This window comes from Notolepis coatsorum (assembly GCF_963971535.1).
Source record: "Notolepis coatsorum genome assembly, contig: SUPER_1_unloc_1, whole genome shotgun sequence".
NCBI lineage: Eukaryota > Metazoa > Chordata > Actinopteri > Aulopiformes > Paralepididae > Notolepis > Notolepis coatsorum.
This window is the reverse complement of record NW_028174886.1, coordinates 241,183-258,607: the sequence shown is the minus strand read 5'-3', so window position 1 is coordinate 258,607 and position 17,425 is coordinate 241,183. Positions and strand designations below refer to the sequence as shown.

Here is a 17,425-nt window from a genome sequence, read left to right as displayed (position 1 = left end):
GAGAGAGAGAGAGAGAGAGAGAGAGAGAGAGAGAGAGAGAGAGAGAGAGAGAGAGAGAGAGAGAGAGAGAGAGAGAAAACCAGAGCCGTGACAACCCTTCTCACTTTTTTGCGGTTTCACCCTGTAAAAACGCCGTTTCCGTATAAACGAAAGGCACATCCGAATTTTTTTTTTGCGGATTCACCTGCTAGCGTCTCCGTCTAAACGGGGCCTAAGAGAATCATTAAAGACTCCAGTCACCCGAACAACTGCCTCTTTGAACTGCTGCGGTCAGGCAAGCGATACCGGAGTCTCAAGGCGAGCACAGAAAGACTCAGAAGAAGCTTCTATCCCCAGGCCATCAGGCTGCTCAACGAACAATGAACACTACACAACAACAACCATCAAACGCACATAGCACACACATCCACACACACACACTCACTTTAAACAAACACACTGTAGCACCCACTCCACACACTTTATAGCACACACTCACTTTAAACAAACACACTGTAGCACCCACTCCCCACACTTTATATTTATTGATGAAGGATTGCACTACAACTTGTACACCTTACTGTAAATTGTACCTAAATTGTACCTCATCCCATTTCTGCTTTGCACTATATAGTATTGTACATTAGTACACTGCATAGTATTGTATATTATATGGTAACTCAGTTACGTCTATTCTGCATCGAACATTGTACATATGTCTATACTGAACACTGTGACCTCATGTTCTACTTCTAATTTACATGCTATACTATGTTATTTGATACTATCTTGTCTAGCACAGTCTCTGGAGCGTAACAGTAAGAAGCATTTTGTATGAAAGTATTCTGTACTTCTGTATGACAACTATTAAAGAAACTTGAAACTTGAAACTAAAAATAGTGCAGCTAATCATGATATGTCACTGATATCCAAAATGCACTGATCATTTCTGTCATTAAAATTATCCAAAATATGAACTGCATTAAAATTATAACTAAGTACAAGATATAGATTCAAAACATGTTTATCACGTATCAATAGACAGAAAAGATTGCCATAGTGTTGAGATGCAGCTCAAATGATTCCTTACTTTCCGATGGTGTATGGCCCCTACTGCAGTGGTCGGCAATAGGCGAAATTGGCCCGCCAGCAATCATATCTGGCCCGTCAATTATTGTTTTTTTTTTTTTTTTTTTTTTTAGACTCAGACTATAGGAAACAATATGTGTAACTGAGGGGTACAATTCCCTGACTGTATTGAGAGTATGGTATCATTAAACCACTACTTAGTTATGTACTTTAATTACTGGCCATACAGTACACGGTATATATGATGAACACCCACACAATAACACGGCTTAACAAAGAAAGTCCTGTTTGGAATATTTATTAGAAGAGCAGCAATAGTAGATTACAGTATTGAGAATTATGAGTCGCGCTTATATGGCGAAGAACACTTAAATAGGTCAAGAGCGTAAGTCCATGAGCATATTACGATGGGTATAATTAATACCACCTGTAGCATAAGAATTATATAAGGCACACTCGTAGGTCAGCTGGAGATACTAAGGGGGGTTCCCTCCGGTTGTAAGCCAGCAGGGGAGAGGAATTGTCGGGAGCAAAAGTCTGGATCAACGAGGAATAAAGAGACTCCAGGTACAGGAGACGGTGCAATAATCCCTTGGTCCTTAGACAAAGCAACAGCTATACTCCGGTATGCATTGCAGCATGGATGAAAGCTAGCCAGCCTCTGGGTCCTAGAGGCGGGCTCGACGGTGCTCCTCACAGGGTAGATCCCACACGGCAGTGGGGTAGACGGTTCTCTGCTCCAACAGCCACAGTACCAAAGCAATATAATCCAGCCGGAAAAGGCTCTGCATTCGTCGGTGTAGGTTATCCAGTGTACATATCCACACGGTTCTCGTCTAGGACTCCTCGGATGGCGGCACAAGGTTAGGCCGCCCAGCCTGGATAAGCACACTAGCTCGGTACGATGAACCGGTGGTAATGCTGGTCACTGTAGAACGGTAGCCGCACGATACACTATACATAATAGACTATTACTTTATAATAGAATAAGTCGAACTCGACGATACAGCGTTAAACTCTGACACTTTAGCTATCAATTCGCACGCGGTCTCAAGGCTCTATTTAGGGGCAAAACGGGCCCACTTCACAGCACGTTGTATCGTGGTGAAGGCTTCAGCTTTTAGTTACTAAGTGCATCTGTATCCACCTGCGCCGTATTTATACGTAAGGTAAATAATCTAGTGCCAACCTTATTTCTGTCTCGTATTACTGCGCAAACCTGGGCATGTTGAGACATGTCTTAGCGGTGGCTTTGAACTAGACATTGGGGGTATGGCAGTTGGCGCCTAGGGGGTCGCTGTCCAATAGGAGAACGAATATTATGGTCTGGCCTGTACCTAGGTAAAGGGATATTCCGTGTATATGTACAAAGAATATACAAGGGATATCAGACGATATACAAATATTATACAATATATCTCAAGTAATAAATATATATATTCGGTTTAATCTGACCCTTTGTAACAGCCGCCTCCTAATTAGTCCGCACCTAATTAGATAAGCAGAGACAGATTAACCGCCTTGTCCACTACTCAATGTCAGTTGTGAGGAGTAGAGCAATTCACAAAGTCAGTGGGTCATGGTCGTCATTAAGAGAGTCAGGGAGCCTTGGCAACTCTATCAGCCTCGCCACGGGTCGGGTGTATGTCCGTCCCTGGACGAGCACTTCTGCCGCTCTGACCTTTCCGTCGGCATCAGTGATCACTTTGCTTACGCGGCCGGCCGGCCACATAGCTCGGGGTAGTGACTGGTCTATAATCATGACGACTGTGCCCTCCGTCAAATTGTCTCTTTCTTTTACCCATTTCTGGCGGGTCTGTAGAGACGGTAGATAGTGGAGGAGGAAACTGTTCCAAGACTTGTCAGCCAATACTTGACTGTACCTCCACATTCTTCGGCCGTTCGCTTCCTCAGGTCTGTACACTGTCTGTGGGAGCGCGGGGTCCAGCCGCCCCATCAAGAGAGTGTTGGGGGTGACTGGGTCGACATCTGCTACATCACTTGAGACGTAACCGAGGGGCTTTGAGTTCAATACTCCCTCGATCTCCGTGAGGACTGTCGTGAGGACTTCTTCCGCCACGGTCTGGGCCCCAGGCACGGCGTACAGGGCTGTCTTTATTGAACGTACTTCTCGTTCCCAAGTTCCCCCGAAGTGAGGGGCATTCGGGGGGTTAAACTGGAAATCAATCTGAGAGGGAGCGAGGTGGGTCTTAAGTTCTGGGCCCATAGCTTGGAAGCTCTCTCTCAGCTCTCTTTCTCCGCCTTTGAAGTTTGTCCCGTGATCAGACAATAATATAGACGGTTTTCCTTTTTGCGCTGTGAATCTCCGGAAGGCCATAAGGAATGAGTCCGTACTCATGGTTGGAAGGAGTTCTATGTGTATCGCTCGGGTGGTCATGCATTTGAATACAATACCCCACCGCTTCTCCGTCCCTCTTCCTTTCTTCACATACAGCGGGCCGAAGCAGTCCATACCGGTGGAGTGAAAGGGCTTGTCGCCGAGTCGAAGGCTACAGGGGGGTAGGTCAGCCATCCTGGGTATACTGGGCTGTGCTCGCCACTTGCGACAGTCTAGACAGGTCCGCTGGAAGCGTCGTACTGCTTCTCTTCCTTGCAGTATCCAATAGCGACGTCTGATCTCAGCGAAGACTCTCTCTGCCCCGGCGTGGTGCACGTCCTCGTCGTATTTCTTTATGATGAGCTCTGTGACCTTGTGTCGGCTGTTGAGAACTATCGGGAACTTGACGTCATCCGTTAAGTCTGGGGCCCTTCTCAGACGACCACCCACTCTGATGAGATCATGGGCGTCGCGCTCAGGGGCCAAGTGGAGCAGTCTGCTGTCTGACGGGACTGGCTTTGATCCCTGCAGGCAGTCTAGCTCGTCGGGGAACGAGTCTCTTTGGGCTCGCTGTAGCAGAAGGAGTTCTGCTTCTTCGTAATTAGCTGCATTAATGTCAGTAGTGGAGGGAACCTCAGGGTGGTGCCACAGGAATGTCTTTAACTGCGCACTCTCAAGGGTAGGGCAGTCGTCTATGTTGGGATCTGTGGGGACTGGTGTGTGCGTCAACCCACAGAACATAGATTTCTTCATCTCTGCCTCCTCTTGACTAGCCTCCCGTGGGGTGGGTGTAGGCCACTCTTCTTCCGGGAGCTTGAGGAACTCGGGACCGTCACTATAGAGATTGTGACGTGTGAGGTCATCCAGGGACATTCCCTGTGTGATGACGTCTGCTGGGTTCTGTTTTGTGTCCACGTACCTCCAGCATGCTGATTCCGTTAAATCTTGGATCTCTGTGATTCTGACTCCCACGAAGACCTTGTATCTACACGAATCGGACTGGATCCATGTGAGTACGGTCATGGAGTCTGACCACAGGATGGTCTCTCGCACCGTTATGGTGAGTTCACTTTGTATCATCGTGGCGAGTTGCGCACCTACCAGAGCTGCGCAGAGCTCTAGTCGCGGGATCGACGGCTGCTTGCGGGGAGCTATCCTCGAGCGGGCCAGGACGAAGGCTACGTGTACTTCTCCTCCCTCCTCTCGGGCCCGCAAGTAGGCCACCGATCCGTACGCCACTTCAGAGGCGTCACTGAAGACGTGCAGGTCTATCTGACACGTCTCCAGCCGCACTGTAGGGGGGAAGTAGCTCCGTTGAATGGTCACATCTTGGAGTGAGTCGAGTTCTCCCTCCCATTCTCTCCAGGTGGAAGCCAGGTGCTCGGGTATGGGGTCGTCCCAGCCCTGCTCCTTGTGCCACAGTTCTCGCACCAGCATCTTCGCCCGAGTGGTGTATGGTAGGATACACCCCATTGGGTCATATTGGCTGGCGAGTGTTCGGTACACACTCCGCCGAGTGGTCGGTAGAGTGGTGGACCTTCCCTGATCCGTGGTCAGGGGTGTGTGCTTGTAATGGAGCGAGTCTGTTTTGAAACGCCAGACGAGGCCCAATGTCATTTCCTGCGCTTCACCTGGGGTGGTCGCCATCCAGGTCTCGCTGCTTGCTGCCTTTGTCTCTGGGGGGAGGCTGCGGAGGACTTGAGGGTCACTGCTGGCCCATTGCCTGAGGTCGAATCCACCTTTGACCAGGGAGGCTTGTAGCTTCAGTAAGATGCTCTCGGCTTCTTCTGGCGTAGATACGCTCTGTAGGCAGTTGTCCACGTAGAAACTCTTTTCCACGCTGTGTCTGACCTCCTCGTCGGCTCCTGGGTCTTCGGCCACGTGCTTCTGTAGCGCGAACGTGGCGCAGCACGGGCTGCAGGTGGTGCCGAATGGGAGGACCTCCCATTGGTAGATTGAGGGTTGTTCATCGTCGATCCTCTCTCTCCACAGGAACCGCAGCAGGGGCTTGTCTTCCTCCATCAGTCGCACTTGTAGGAACATTCCCTTGATGTCGCCGCTGATGGCCACATTGTCCTGGCGGAAACGTAGCAGTACGCCGAGGAGGGAGGGGCCGAGTGTCGGGCCGGGCAGGAGCAAGTTATTCAGGTTCTGTAGTCCAATCTGATAACTGCAGTTGAATACGATGCGGTTCTTGCCGTTGTGGTGGACCTTGTGGTGGGGCACGTACCAGGACTCAGTCGTCTGGTCTGCCTCGTGGTCGTCGATTTTCTTTATATGGCCAGCCGTGATCAGCTTGTCGATCTCGGCGCGATATATCGTTGCTTGAGGGGGGTCTTTGGCGAGACGCCGCTCGGTGTTCTGTAGATAGCGTTGTCACTTCCTTTGATGCGTGTAGGGTGGGCATCCCCTCCCGCCTCAAGAGTGGAGTCGCGTATCTTGGCACTCCATCGACCTCGACCCTCTTAGTCTTCTGCTCGTTTTTTCTTCTAATTTTTACTATGTTTTTATTTCATACTTATCTTGTCATGCACAGTCTCTGGAGCGCAACAGTAAGAAGCATTTTGTACAAAAGTATTCTGTACTTCTGTATGACAACTATTAAAGAAACTTGAACTTGAACTTGAAGAGTGGAGTCGCGTATCTTGGCACTCCATCGACCTCGACCCTCTTAGTCTTCTGCTCGAGAAGAGCTATGGCGTACTTGTCCTCCTTGGAGCAAACTAGTTTACGTTCGTTCTTGAATGGCAGCGAGTCTAATGTCCATAGTCTCTCGACGTGCTGCAAGAGGGTAGTGTTTTGGTCGCTCACCTTCGTGTAAAGGCAGCGTGTGGACGTGGGTCGGTTGGAAGGCCCGGAGAGAGGGCCTTGGAGTGTCCAGCCCAGTCGGGTCTTAACCGCGGCTGGGCAGCCTCTGGGTCCGATGTGGACCGCGTCCGTTGGGACGATGAGGTCTGCGTGGTCGGAGCCTATGAGCAGGGTCGGTGTGGCGCCGTCGATGAGCGGTATGGGCAGTCGGCGTAGGTGCGCGTACTTCTCCATCAGCTGTGGGATGGGGTAGTCATAGCGTGACAGACCTATGTCGTGGCTTGTGAACGCATTGGTGATGCTGTACCGCTGCTCGATCGCTGCTATGGTGAACGAGACGTTTTCACCCTTTATTGTCTTTAAGTCTCGACGAATGGTACGGATTGTCATTGTTTCCTCTGGACCCCGCAGGCCCAACTGGGTCGCGGTGGAAGCGAGGCGGAGAGTCTTCTCTGACCCGTCGTCGAGGACGGCGTAGGTGTCGAGTACCTTGTCCCCGTAGCTCAGGAGCACTCGGACCACCTTGAGGAGCACTCGGGAGCTCCCGCTCTTCCCAGGTCTATGTATAGGACTTCTGCTCTCGAGCTGCTTTGTGGGGCGGGTCTCCGTTTGTTGCTCTCGTGTAGGACCTCCAGATGGGCGCCGTCACACTTGCCGCACCTTTTCTTGAGGCGGCACTCAGCTGCCATGTGGCTGCGCGCGCAGCGGAAGCAGCGGCGGTTCGCTTTAATCCACTGACTCACTTCTTCGGCGGTCAATTTCTTAAAGGAGTCGCATTGAGACAGCCAGTGTTCGTGGTCGCAATATTGGCATGCGATCTTCCATTTTCCCTTAGCGGGGGGGGGGTTATGGCTCTTTTGTCGCGGCACCGACTCGGCCTGGTGCATCACGGTGACGGGTCTGCTGTTGTCTTTAAACCTTCTCGGTCCATCTTTAGTGTTAGAGCCACCCCACGCGAAGGTGTCTATTCGTAGGCTGCTGACCTCTCTGGCTAAGAAGTCAGCAAGGTCTAGGAGTGATTGTTCTGGGCCGTGGGGGTCACGGTGATCTATTTGCCGCCGAAAACGTTCTTGGCGGGCTGGGGGGAGCTTCTCTAATATCCGCTCCACGTTGGAGTTGGCGTATAACTCGTACATCCCCTTCTCTCTTTGTGACCCGAGCATCCCTACCAGGGATTGTACTTTAATGGATAGGTCATCCAGGGCTCTATTGTCTTTAGCTGGGGGGAGACGTTCAATCTCCCATATCTCTTGAATTACATAGTCCCATGTACGTCCATAACGCGCGTCGAGGGCCACCAGGGCATCAGAGTAGGGAGTCCTTGAGTTAGAGTATGCCAGCGCTATGTTGTGCGCTCTGGGTACTTTGAGGTGCTTAAGGAGGATGGCATATTTGTAGGACTCGTCCTGTACTCCGGACATAATGGTCTCTAAACACATGCGCAGTTCGGTATACTGCGCTCTGTCTTCACGCGTAAAGTCTGGGAACGTGGGTGTCCCAATGTAAGATGCCATGGATGGCTGTGACACTGATGCGTGTAGGGGGAGAGGCCTCCTTGGCGAGTTTCCCCGTACGTGGGGTCGTGGGTTCGTGCTGGGTGGGAACCAGAGGCCGGGCCCCAGGTACTGCTCCTTGGTGCTGACTGTTGATTAAACTCACCCCTGGGACGTGTTGGGGGTTCGTAACGCAGCATGTCAGGGCTGAGGTCGGGGCTGTACTGTTCCTCCTGGTCCGAGATGGGTTTGTGCGTGTGGGCTTTATGTCCTCCCTCGTCCTCTGCTAGGCTTTGTAGTCGCTTGGTTAGTTTCTCGGCGACGTAGGCAGGTTCTTCCCGTTGGCTGGGTCCCGTATAGATTGGTCGGGGAGGGGAAGGTGCCCTCGACCCTTGTCGTGATGATCTCCGGGAGCTCCGGGTGGAGGAGTGGGGAGTCGCCCTCTGGAGCACTTGCTCCATCATCTGCGCCTGCAGACGGTCTCGTTCCGCCTCGCGCTGTGCATTGGCGGCGTCGCGCTGTGCATTGGCGCGGTCTCGCTCCATGGTTTCTTCAGCCTGGAGGCGCCTCTTTTCCAGTCTGATATGTTCGCGCTCGCTCTCTCGTTGCACTTGGAGACGTTCTCTTTCCGTTGAAGAATATTCGCGCTCACTCTGTTGTTGCGCTTGGAGACGGTCGCGCTCACCCTGGATGCGGTCTCTTTCGGTTGAAGCTGTCAGCGTGGCGATCAGGACTTGCGCTAGCCTCTGGTCGGCCTCGCTTGGGGATGACGCTGATGATGGTGATCTGGAGTTGACAGGGCTTGGCGTTGACCTGTTCTCTTTACGCGCTCCGAGGTTCATCTCGGGGGCGCTGTTTCTTATTTTCTCCCGCGCTCCGAGGTCCATCTCGGAGGCGCGGTACTCTTTTCTTTGGTGCGCGCCGAGGTTCATCTCGGGGGCGCGCTCTTTATTCTCTTGCGCTCCGAGGTCCATATCGGGTGCGCGTTCTGTACCTTCTTGCGCTCCGAGGTCCATCTCGGAGGCACGGTCTTTATCTTCTGGCGCTCCGAGGTCTATCTCGGTGGCGCTGTGGTCGTTGGGCATAGTCAAGTCATGTCCCGCTTGTCCCCCCCGTGAGCTAAGTCAGTTTTGCTTAAACCAGCTTGGGTCTCTACTAGTGGGGCCGACAAGTCGATAAGGTTGGGCATACTTAAGCTATTAGTTTTATCCGTGCTTAACGTCTTTTTAGATAAGCTAGGAGGTAGAACTACAGCGTAGTCCTCCAAGTGTGGAGGGGGCTGACGCTGGCGCCTAGGGCGCTCTAGTTTGGGAGAGCCGTTTGGAGAGTGTCCGCCGCTGGCCATATTACTATTAATATGATTAGTATTACTGATACCTCCGGCTCGAAGGACCAATTGTAACTGAGGGGTTACAAAACCCTGACTGTATTAAAGATTGTGATAGATTAAACCACTACTACATATTATTATTACTTGCCAGACAGTACAGTTAATTATGGCAGACACTCAATAGACGGCACGGTGACGAAGAGATAACGTTTACAGTATTTTATTATCAATAGCAAATATACAACTGAGAATTACTTGGTCTCTCTTTTATGGCGAATGATATTAGAATGTCAGAGTATCAAAGTCAGTGGGAATGAATAATTCCTAGGCTAAGGATACTAGACCGGAACGCTGCATGGCGTGAGATGGCGATATAGGGGGGCAAACGAGGGTATAGCTGGAGACTGGTGATTTCCCCCCACGGAGTAGTAAGCTCCAGAGGATTGAAGAATAGACGGATACTCCAGCTAGTCACTTGAAGAAAGGGGGTCTCATACGGATCCGGTCCTTGTAATCCAAGTGTTCGTTAGCAGGGTAATAGCTCTTAATCCAAAGCCCGACGGCAGTGATGATAGCTAGCCAGCTTCGTCCTCGAAGCTAGCCCGATGCAGATCTTCAGGGTAGTTAAATCCAAACGACAATGGTATTAACGATGCTCTTCTCCACGGTACTACGTTTCCACAAGTCACTATAATCCACCAACAATGGTTCTACAATATCAAGGTCGTATCTAAGGAGCTACTAGTTATCCGTAACGATACACCGCGGTAGGTTCCACTGCTCACATGTCCAATAGTTCTGCTGCTAGGTTCACCTTCACTCTGCTACTAGACGAACGAACTGCTGCACACTACATTAGGTCGAACTGGGTTAACTGCTTTAGGTTGAACTGCTGCTGTTTGCGCCTTCCACAATATATATACTTAGAGTGCTTTCTAGAGCGCAACCGAATCTCTTGTCCGGAATCAATGCGCTGGCCAAGGGCATGTCTCAACTTGTCCAGACTCGTCTTTGAACTTGTCTGGGGGGCGCGATTCTTGGCGCCGCCAGTGTCAAGCGCGTTATCCAATGAGGAAAGCGAATAATGCTATGATTCAAACGGAGGCTTAAAGGGATATAGCTTATATATATAAATAATATACAAGTTATATAAAACAATAAAACGTAGATTCTCAGTGTTAATCTGGCCCTTCAGAACAGTGGTCATAGTAAACGCTCTCTTCTTCTCTTCCCTCTGCAGGTGGTCATGGCCCCGCATGAGCCCCCGGTGGTGTTTGTGGATAACTACATCAAGCTTCTGGCTGACGGCAACCCTGAGACCTTCCAGAAGATTCTAGACATGAAGGTAGTCTACCGTGTTAACCCTTTCACTACCAAATGGTTAACCCTTTCACTGCAACAATACAGAAGGTTAACCCTTTCACTCCCACATGGCAAAGGGTTAACCCTTTCACAACCACATTGTTAACCGTCTGTAGTGTGGTAGTGAAAGGTTAACCTTCTGTGGTGTGGTAGTGAAAGGGTTAAGTGGGATGATGTTCATGGAGGTAGTCCACCGTGTTAAGGAGGTCCTTCTGAATGATTGTATGCGGGGAAACGCGTACACATTTGTTAATTAACTGATCGATCATTCAACAAAGTCCTTTGACTATATTAGGCAACCAATAATTGATTTAATTGAGGACAGACGTAGTTTGTTTTTAATGTGCCTCAACTTTGTGTCTGTTTGTCTGTCTGTCTGTCTGTCTGTCTGTCTGTCTGTCTGTCTGTCTGTCTGTCTGTCTGTCTGTCTGTCTGTCTGTCTGTCTGTCTGTCTGTCTGTCTGTCTGTCTGTCTGTCTGTCTGTCTGTCTGTCTGTCTGTCTGTCTGTCTGTCTGTCTGTCTGTCTGTCTGTCTGTCTGTCTGTCTGTCTGTCTGTCTGTCTGTCTGTCTGTCTGTCTGTCTGTCTGTCTGTCTGTCTGTCTGTCTGTCTGTCTGTCTGTCTGTCTGTCTGTCTGTCTGTCTGTCTGTCTGTCTGTCTGTCTGTCTGTCTGTCTGTCTGTCTGTCTGTCTGTCTGTCTGTCTGTCTGTCTGTCTGTCTGTCTGTCTGTCTGTCTGTCTGTCTGTCTGTCTGTCTGTCTGTCTGTCTGTCTGTCTGTCTGTCTGTCTGTCTGTCTGTCTGTCTGTCTGTCTGTCTGTCTGTCTGTCTGTCTGTCTGTCTGTCTGTCTGTCTGTCTGTCTGTCTGTCTGTCTGTCTGTCTGTCTGTCTGTCTGTCTGTCTGTCTGTCTGTCTGTCTGTCTGTCTGTCTGTCTGTCTGTCTGTCTGTCTGTCTGTCTGTCTGTCTGTCTGTCTGTCTGTCTGTCTGTCTGTCTGTCTGTCTGTCTGTCTGTCTGTCTGTCTGTCTGTCTGTCTGTCTGTCTGTCTGTCTGTCTGTCTGTCTGTCTGTCTGTCTGTCTGTCTGTCTGTCTGTCTGTCTGTCTGTCTGTCTGTCTGTCTGTCTGTCTGTCTGTCTGTCTGTCTGTCTGTCTGTCTGTCTGTCTGTCTGTCTGTCTGTCTGTCTGTCTGTCTGTCTGTCTGTCTGTCTGTCTGTCTGTCTGTCTGTCTGTCTGTCTGTCTGTCTGTCTGTCTGTCTGTCTGTCTGTCTGTCTGTCTGTCTGTCTGTCTGTCTGTCTGTCTGTCTGTCTGTCTGTCTGTCTGTCTGTCTGTCTGTCTGTCTGTCTGTCTGTCTGTCTGTCTGTCTGTCTGTCTGTCTGTCTGTCTGTCTGTCTGTCTGTCTGTCTGTCTGTCTGTCTGTCTGTCTGTCTGTCTGTCTGTCTGTCTGTCTGTCTGTCTGTCTGTCTGTCTGTCTGTCTGTCTGTCTGTCTGTCTGTCTGTCTGTCTGTCTGTCTGTCTGTCTGTCTGTCTGTCTGTCTGTCTGTCTGTCTGTCTGTCTGTCTGTCTGTCTGTCTGTCTGTCTGTCTGTCTGTCTGTCTGTCTGTCTGTCTGTCTGTCTGTCTGTCTGTCTGTCTGTCTGTCTGTCTGTCTGTCTGTCTGTCTGTCTGTCTGTCTGTCTGTCTGTCTGTCTGTCTGTCTGTCTGTCTGTCTGTCTGTCTGTCTGTCTGTCTGTCTGTCTGTCTGTCTGTCTGTCTGTCTGTCTGTCTGTCTGTCTGTCTGTCTGTCTGTCTGTCTGTCTGTCTGTCTGTCTGTCTGTCTGTCTGTCTGTCTGTCTGTCTGTCTGTCTGTCTGTCTGTCTGTCTGTCTGTCTGTCTGTCTGTCTGTCTGTCTGTCTGTCTGTCTGTCTGTCTGTCTGTCTGTCTGTCTGTCTGTCTGTCTGTCTGTCTGTCTGTCTGTCTGTCTGTCTGTCTGTCTGTCTGTCTGTCTGTCTGTCTGTCTGTCTGTCTGTCTGTCTGTCTGTCTGTCTGTCTGTCTGTCTGTCTGTCTGTCTGTCTGTCTGTCTGTCTGTCTGTCTGTCTGTCTGTCTGTCTGTCTGTCTGTCTGTCTGTCTGTCTGTCTGTCTGTCTGTCTGTCTGTCTGTCTGTCTGTCTGTCTGTCTGTCTGTCTGTCTGTCTGTCTGTCTGTCTGTCTGTCTGTCTGTCTGTCTGTCTGTCTGTCTGTCTGTCTGTCTGTCTGTCTGTCTGTCTGTCTGTCTGTCTGTCTGTCTGTCTGTCTGTCTGTCTGTCTGTCTGTCTGTCTGTCTGTCTGTCTGTCTGTCTGTCTGTCTGTCTGTCTGTCTGTCTGTCTGTCTGTCTGTCTGTCTGTCTGTCTGTCTGTCTGTCTGTCTGTCTGTCTGTCTGTCTGTCTGTCTGTCTGTCTGTCTGTCTGTCTGTCTGTCTGTCTGTCTGTCTGTCTGTCTGTCTGTCTGTCTGTCTGTCTGTCTGTCTGTCTGTCTGTCTGTCTGTCTGTCTGTCTGTCTGTCTGTCTGTCTGTCTGTCTGTCTGTCTGTCTGTCTGTCTGTCTGTCTGTCTGTCTGTCTGTCTGTCTGTCTGTCTGTCTGTCTGTCTGTCTGTCTGTCTGTCTGTCTGTCTGTCTGTCTGTCTGTCTGTCTGTCTGTCTGTCTGTCTGTCTGTCTGTCTGTCTGTCTGTCTGTCTGTCTGTCTGTCTGTCTGTCTGTCTGTCTGTCTGTCTGTCTGTCTGTCTGTCTGTCTGTCTGTCTGTCTGTCTGTCTGTCTGTCTGTCTGTCTGTCTGTCTGTCTGTCTGTCTGTCTGTCTGTCTGTCTGTCTGTCTGTCTGTCTGTCTGTCTGTCTGTCTGTCTGTCTGTCTGTCTGTGTGTGTGTGTGTGTGTGTGTGTGTGTGTGTGTGTGTGTGTCTAGGGTCTGAAGCGTGGTGAACAGAACAGCATGCTGGAGCTCTTCAGACAGAGGCTGCCCCCCCCTCCCTCCGGGGCAGACGCCCCGTCTCTGTCCTTCAGCGCTGCCACCCCGGAGCAGGAGTCGTCACGCATCCGGAAACTAGAGAAGCTCATCAAGAAGAGACTGTGAACATGACACCATGATACCACACTACACCATGACACCACACCATGACACCACACTACACCATGACACCATGACACCACACTACACCATGACACCACACTACACCATGACACCATGACACCACACTACACCATGACACCATGATACCACACTACACCATGACACCATGACACCACACCATGACACCACACTACACCATGACACCACACTACACCATGACACCACACCATGACACCACACTACACCATGACACCATGACACCACACTACACCATGACACCATGACACCACACTACACCATGACACCATGACACCACACTACACCATGACACCATGACACCACACTACACCATGACACCACACTACACCATGATACCATGACACCACACCATGACACCATAACATGACACCACCAGGCACGTGCACACATAGAGCCCAAGGGGTGCTCGAGCACCTGCCCTTTTGAGCCTCGTAAAAAAGTGCAAGGCACGTGCACACATAGAGCCCAAGGGGTGCTCGAGCACCTGCCCTTTTGAGCCTCGTAAAAAAGTGCAGTTTAAAAAATTAAAACGTTACGCATATAGACTGCCCTTCCAACTGAAAAATGTCAGGATAGAATCAAAATATTAGGTAAAGAGAGAGAGATGCCCCGTATTCCATTGCAGTTTGCACGGCCTCCTCAGCGTGCCTCTCCGCGGACCTATATATTTTATGCATAGCGTGGGTGATGATGATGATGATGATGGTGATAGAAACCGCTGTGGCGCATACAGTTGAATGCTGGTATTATACTCATTGAGGGACACGAAGAAGCCAAGTCCGATGGGATTTGGGAATCTCAAATACAAATCGGGATTGGAATAAAAAAGGCATTTATATTAAACAATACAGAATATACAGCACTTCTTGGGGTCTGTAGGGTAAGCACTTATTCCCTCCCCCCTGAACATTTATGGAGATGTATGGGCCTTTTAAGTCAGTGATAAAAGTGTCTTTCAAGGATAAGTGAGCTCCTGCACTGATTATTATAGTTCAATATTCAATATTTGATCACCAAGGATAAGTGAGCTCCTGCACTGATTATTATAGTTCAATATTCAATATTTGATCACCAAAACCCCAAAAAGGGCCCCCAAAAATCAGGCTTGCGCGCTTCGCGCGGTCGGTTATGGTGTGCCGTTTTCAGCCTTTGAGCACCTGCCCCTCTAAAGTCCTGTGCACGTCCCTGGACACCACACCATAACATGACACCACACCATAACATGACACCACACCATAACATGACACCACACCATAACATGACACCACACCATAACACCATAACACCATAACATGACACCACACCATAACATGACACCACACCATAACATGACACCACACCATAACATGACACCACACCATAACACCATAACACCATAACATGACACCACACCATAACACCACACCATGACACCAGGACACAACACACAACGACGCAACATAACACCACACCACACCACAACACACACCAAAAGTTAAAGGTCACACAGACTGGAACAGCCTCCTCGTGCACACGCACACACGCACACGCACACACTCACACACGCACACACTTGACTCCCGGCTAAGGGTCCTAAAATATTTAAGCTGGTGGGTTCTAATTAACAACTGCAACGTATCTGATTAAAACACACACTGACTCAATTCAGTCATCATTGTAGCATTGCAGACCGAGCAGAAAGATGATGGTTGCTTCCTTGTGTAATCTCCTGCCTCTGGTTTTATGACGTGACATTTATGCCTGAGCTTGGCAGTGTTGTTGAAGGCTGCTGTACGTGGTGTACCCTGTACTGTACACGGTGTGTCACGCAGACTAAACAGAGGTAACAGCCACTAGGGATGCACCGATCCCATATTGATATCGCCCCCGATATGACTAAAATTGCTGGATCGGGCATCGAAAAAAAATATATATCGGAATTATTATTATTATATTTTTTTATAATAATATAATATAATAATAAATAAAATAATAAATAACAATTCAGTACATTTATATCTATATGTTAATTTGTTAAATTTTGTTAGGAAAGTAATGTTTTAAGTCAAGCCTGATGTTGTTGCACAAAAGAATGATCCCAGTCTCTTCCACACAGTGAGGCGTACAGTTTATTAATTGAACAATGGGTATCGGATCGGTACTCGGTATCGGCCTAGGTATCGGTATCGGGACTGAAACGGTGGGATCGGTGCGTCCCTAACAGCGACTCACTCCCAGACCAGCGCTCCGCTCCCTTGCTGTGGAAATAAATGCTGATTTCTGTCAGAATGTGTAGTTATTGCAATGGATGCTTTGTAAAATTATAACACAAGGCTTTACATATTGATTTTCTTTTTTTAAATCGCTACAGCTGAAATTTAAGAAAATTAAATAGAATTTGGCACTTCTTTTACAAAGAATATTGTAATTCATATTTTGATTTGAGTGAGAGCCATGCTATCTGCCCCCCCCCCCCCCCCCCCCCCCCCCCCGCCTGTAGCTGTTCCGCAACCGTTGCTTATGCCGAGAACAGCAGTAACACAACATTGCAACTGTTGTGTTACTGCTTTATGACCGAATTAGTCATTCATTTGTAGCTATAAAGACATATTCATAATCCAACATATGTGTAAAGAAACAACATATTCCGATTGGAAGGACTCCCAGCTCCTTCCTGCTCGCGTCTCACAGGGCTGAGCTGTGCACGGCTTTAGTCTCACTCGAGTGAGGAGGAGCGGAACTTCGGAAGACCGCTGGTTCTCCAACATACAGCGGTGTGCTCTTCAGAATGTACCGGGAGAAACGTTTACTGTACCCTGCAGACATAATAAGCATATAAGCAGTGCTTACTAACGTTATTAGTTACGTTATTTCTGACCGAATTAGTCATTCATTTGTCTAGCACAGTCTCTAACAGTGTAACAGTAAGAAGCATTTTGGATAAAAGTATTCTGTACTTCTGTATGACAACAATGTATGCCTTTCAAATGTTAAATGATTAAATGATACACAGCGAAATCTACGCTCTCGCCTCTCATCCTGCTTTCGCCAACGGCAGCGATGTGAAAGGCGAAGCGAACTCCAGCAGTAGCGCGCTTGCTGCTGGGGCTGCCGCGGGGCGTGGCCGCGGCGGGTCACGTGCCTGTCGGGGCCAATCAGGCCTACCCCGGAAATAGCAACGGTTGCGGAACAGCTACAGGCGCCCCCCCCCCCCCCCCCCCACTGTGTCCTGTTGACATTATAATGTAATAATAATGTTAAGAATAAGAATGTAACCATTTCACTACCACACTACAGAAGGTTAACCTTTCACTACCACACTACTGATGGTTAACCTTTCACTACCACACTACAGAAGGTTAACCTTTCACTACCACACTACAGAAGGTTAACCTTTCACTACCACACTACAGAAGGTTCTGTATCATTAGGGGATCCGCTCGGCATCACTCATGCACTCCCTCGCGTACGTGCACGCGCACTGAATAAATTCCACAAATGTACCTTTAATACCAGTATTCGTCTGACCACACCCCTCGTTAGCTTACCTTCATAAGCAGGTGTGTGGTCACCTGCTCTCCTCCTTCTCGCTTTCACCACAAGGAAGTGCCACGGTAGTACCCCACTTGACGTGTTGTTAGTTGAAAAGAGTTGTGACGAGTCTACATTGTGCTTAGTTTTTTCTTCTCTCATATCTGTTATAAGGAAAAAGCTAAGTCATAATGTATTCTTCGGAGAGTAGACCTACTAGACCTACTCTTCACCTGCGGTTCTCCATTCCCGCCTCCGTCGTGCGTTTTGGTGCTGGGCTGCTGCCACTTTCGTGGTTGCCGACCCAGCCCAGGAGACAGCCGATGGATAGTTTGCCTCTCCGAAGAGCCGAGGAGTCGGTGCCGTCGCTCCGGCGATGGCCTGATCTCGACTCTGGTTCCAGG

At 49.5% G+C, this 17,425-nt stretch overlaps 2 protein-coding genes across 2 annotated transcripts in view; one reads left to right on the top strand and one right to left on the bottom strand.

Annotated features, from left to right (window-relative positions):
* LOC311246245 (vacuolar protein sorting-associated protein 53 homolog) overlaps nt 1–8,681 on the bottom strand; it is a gene marked incomplete at both ends in the record, with an annotated part of 75,380 nt that extends 66,699 nt beyond the window's left edge. Inside the window, 1 exon segment of the mRNA XM_084338475.1 lies at nt 8,534–8,681. Within this exon segment, the coding sequence (XP_084194601.1) occupies nt 8,534–8,681 (148 nt within the window).
* Nucleotides 8,682–10,277: 1,596 nt separating this feature from the next.
* LOC311246391 (vacuolar protein sorting-associated protein 53 homolog) lies at nt 10,278–13,944 on the top strand. Its single transcript, XM_084338488.1, has 2 exons — nt 10,278–10,382; nt 13,308–13,944. Exons 1-2 carry the CDS (start codon nt 10,284–10,286, stop codon nt 13,473–13,475), a joined length of 267 nt encoding a protein of 88 aa, XP_084194614.1. The 5' UTR covers nt 10,278–10,283; the 3' UTR covers nt 13,476–13,944.
* Nucleotides 13,945–17,425: the final 3,481 nt, after the last annotated feature.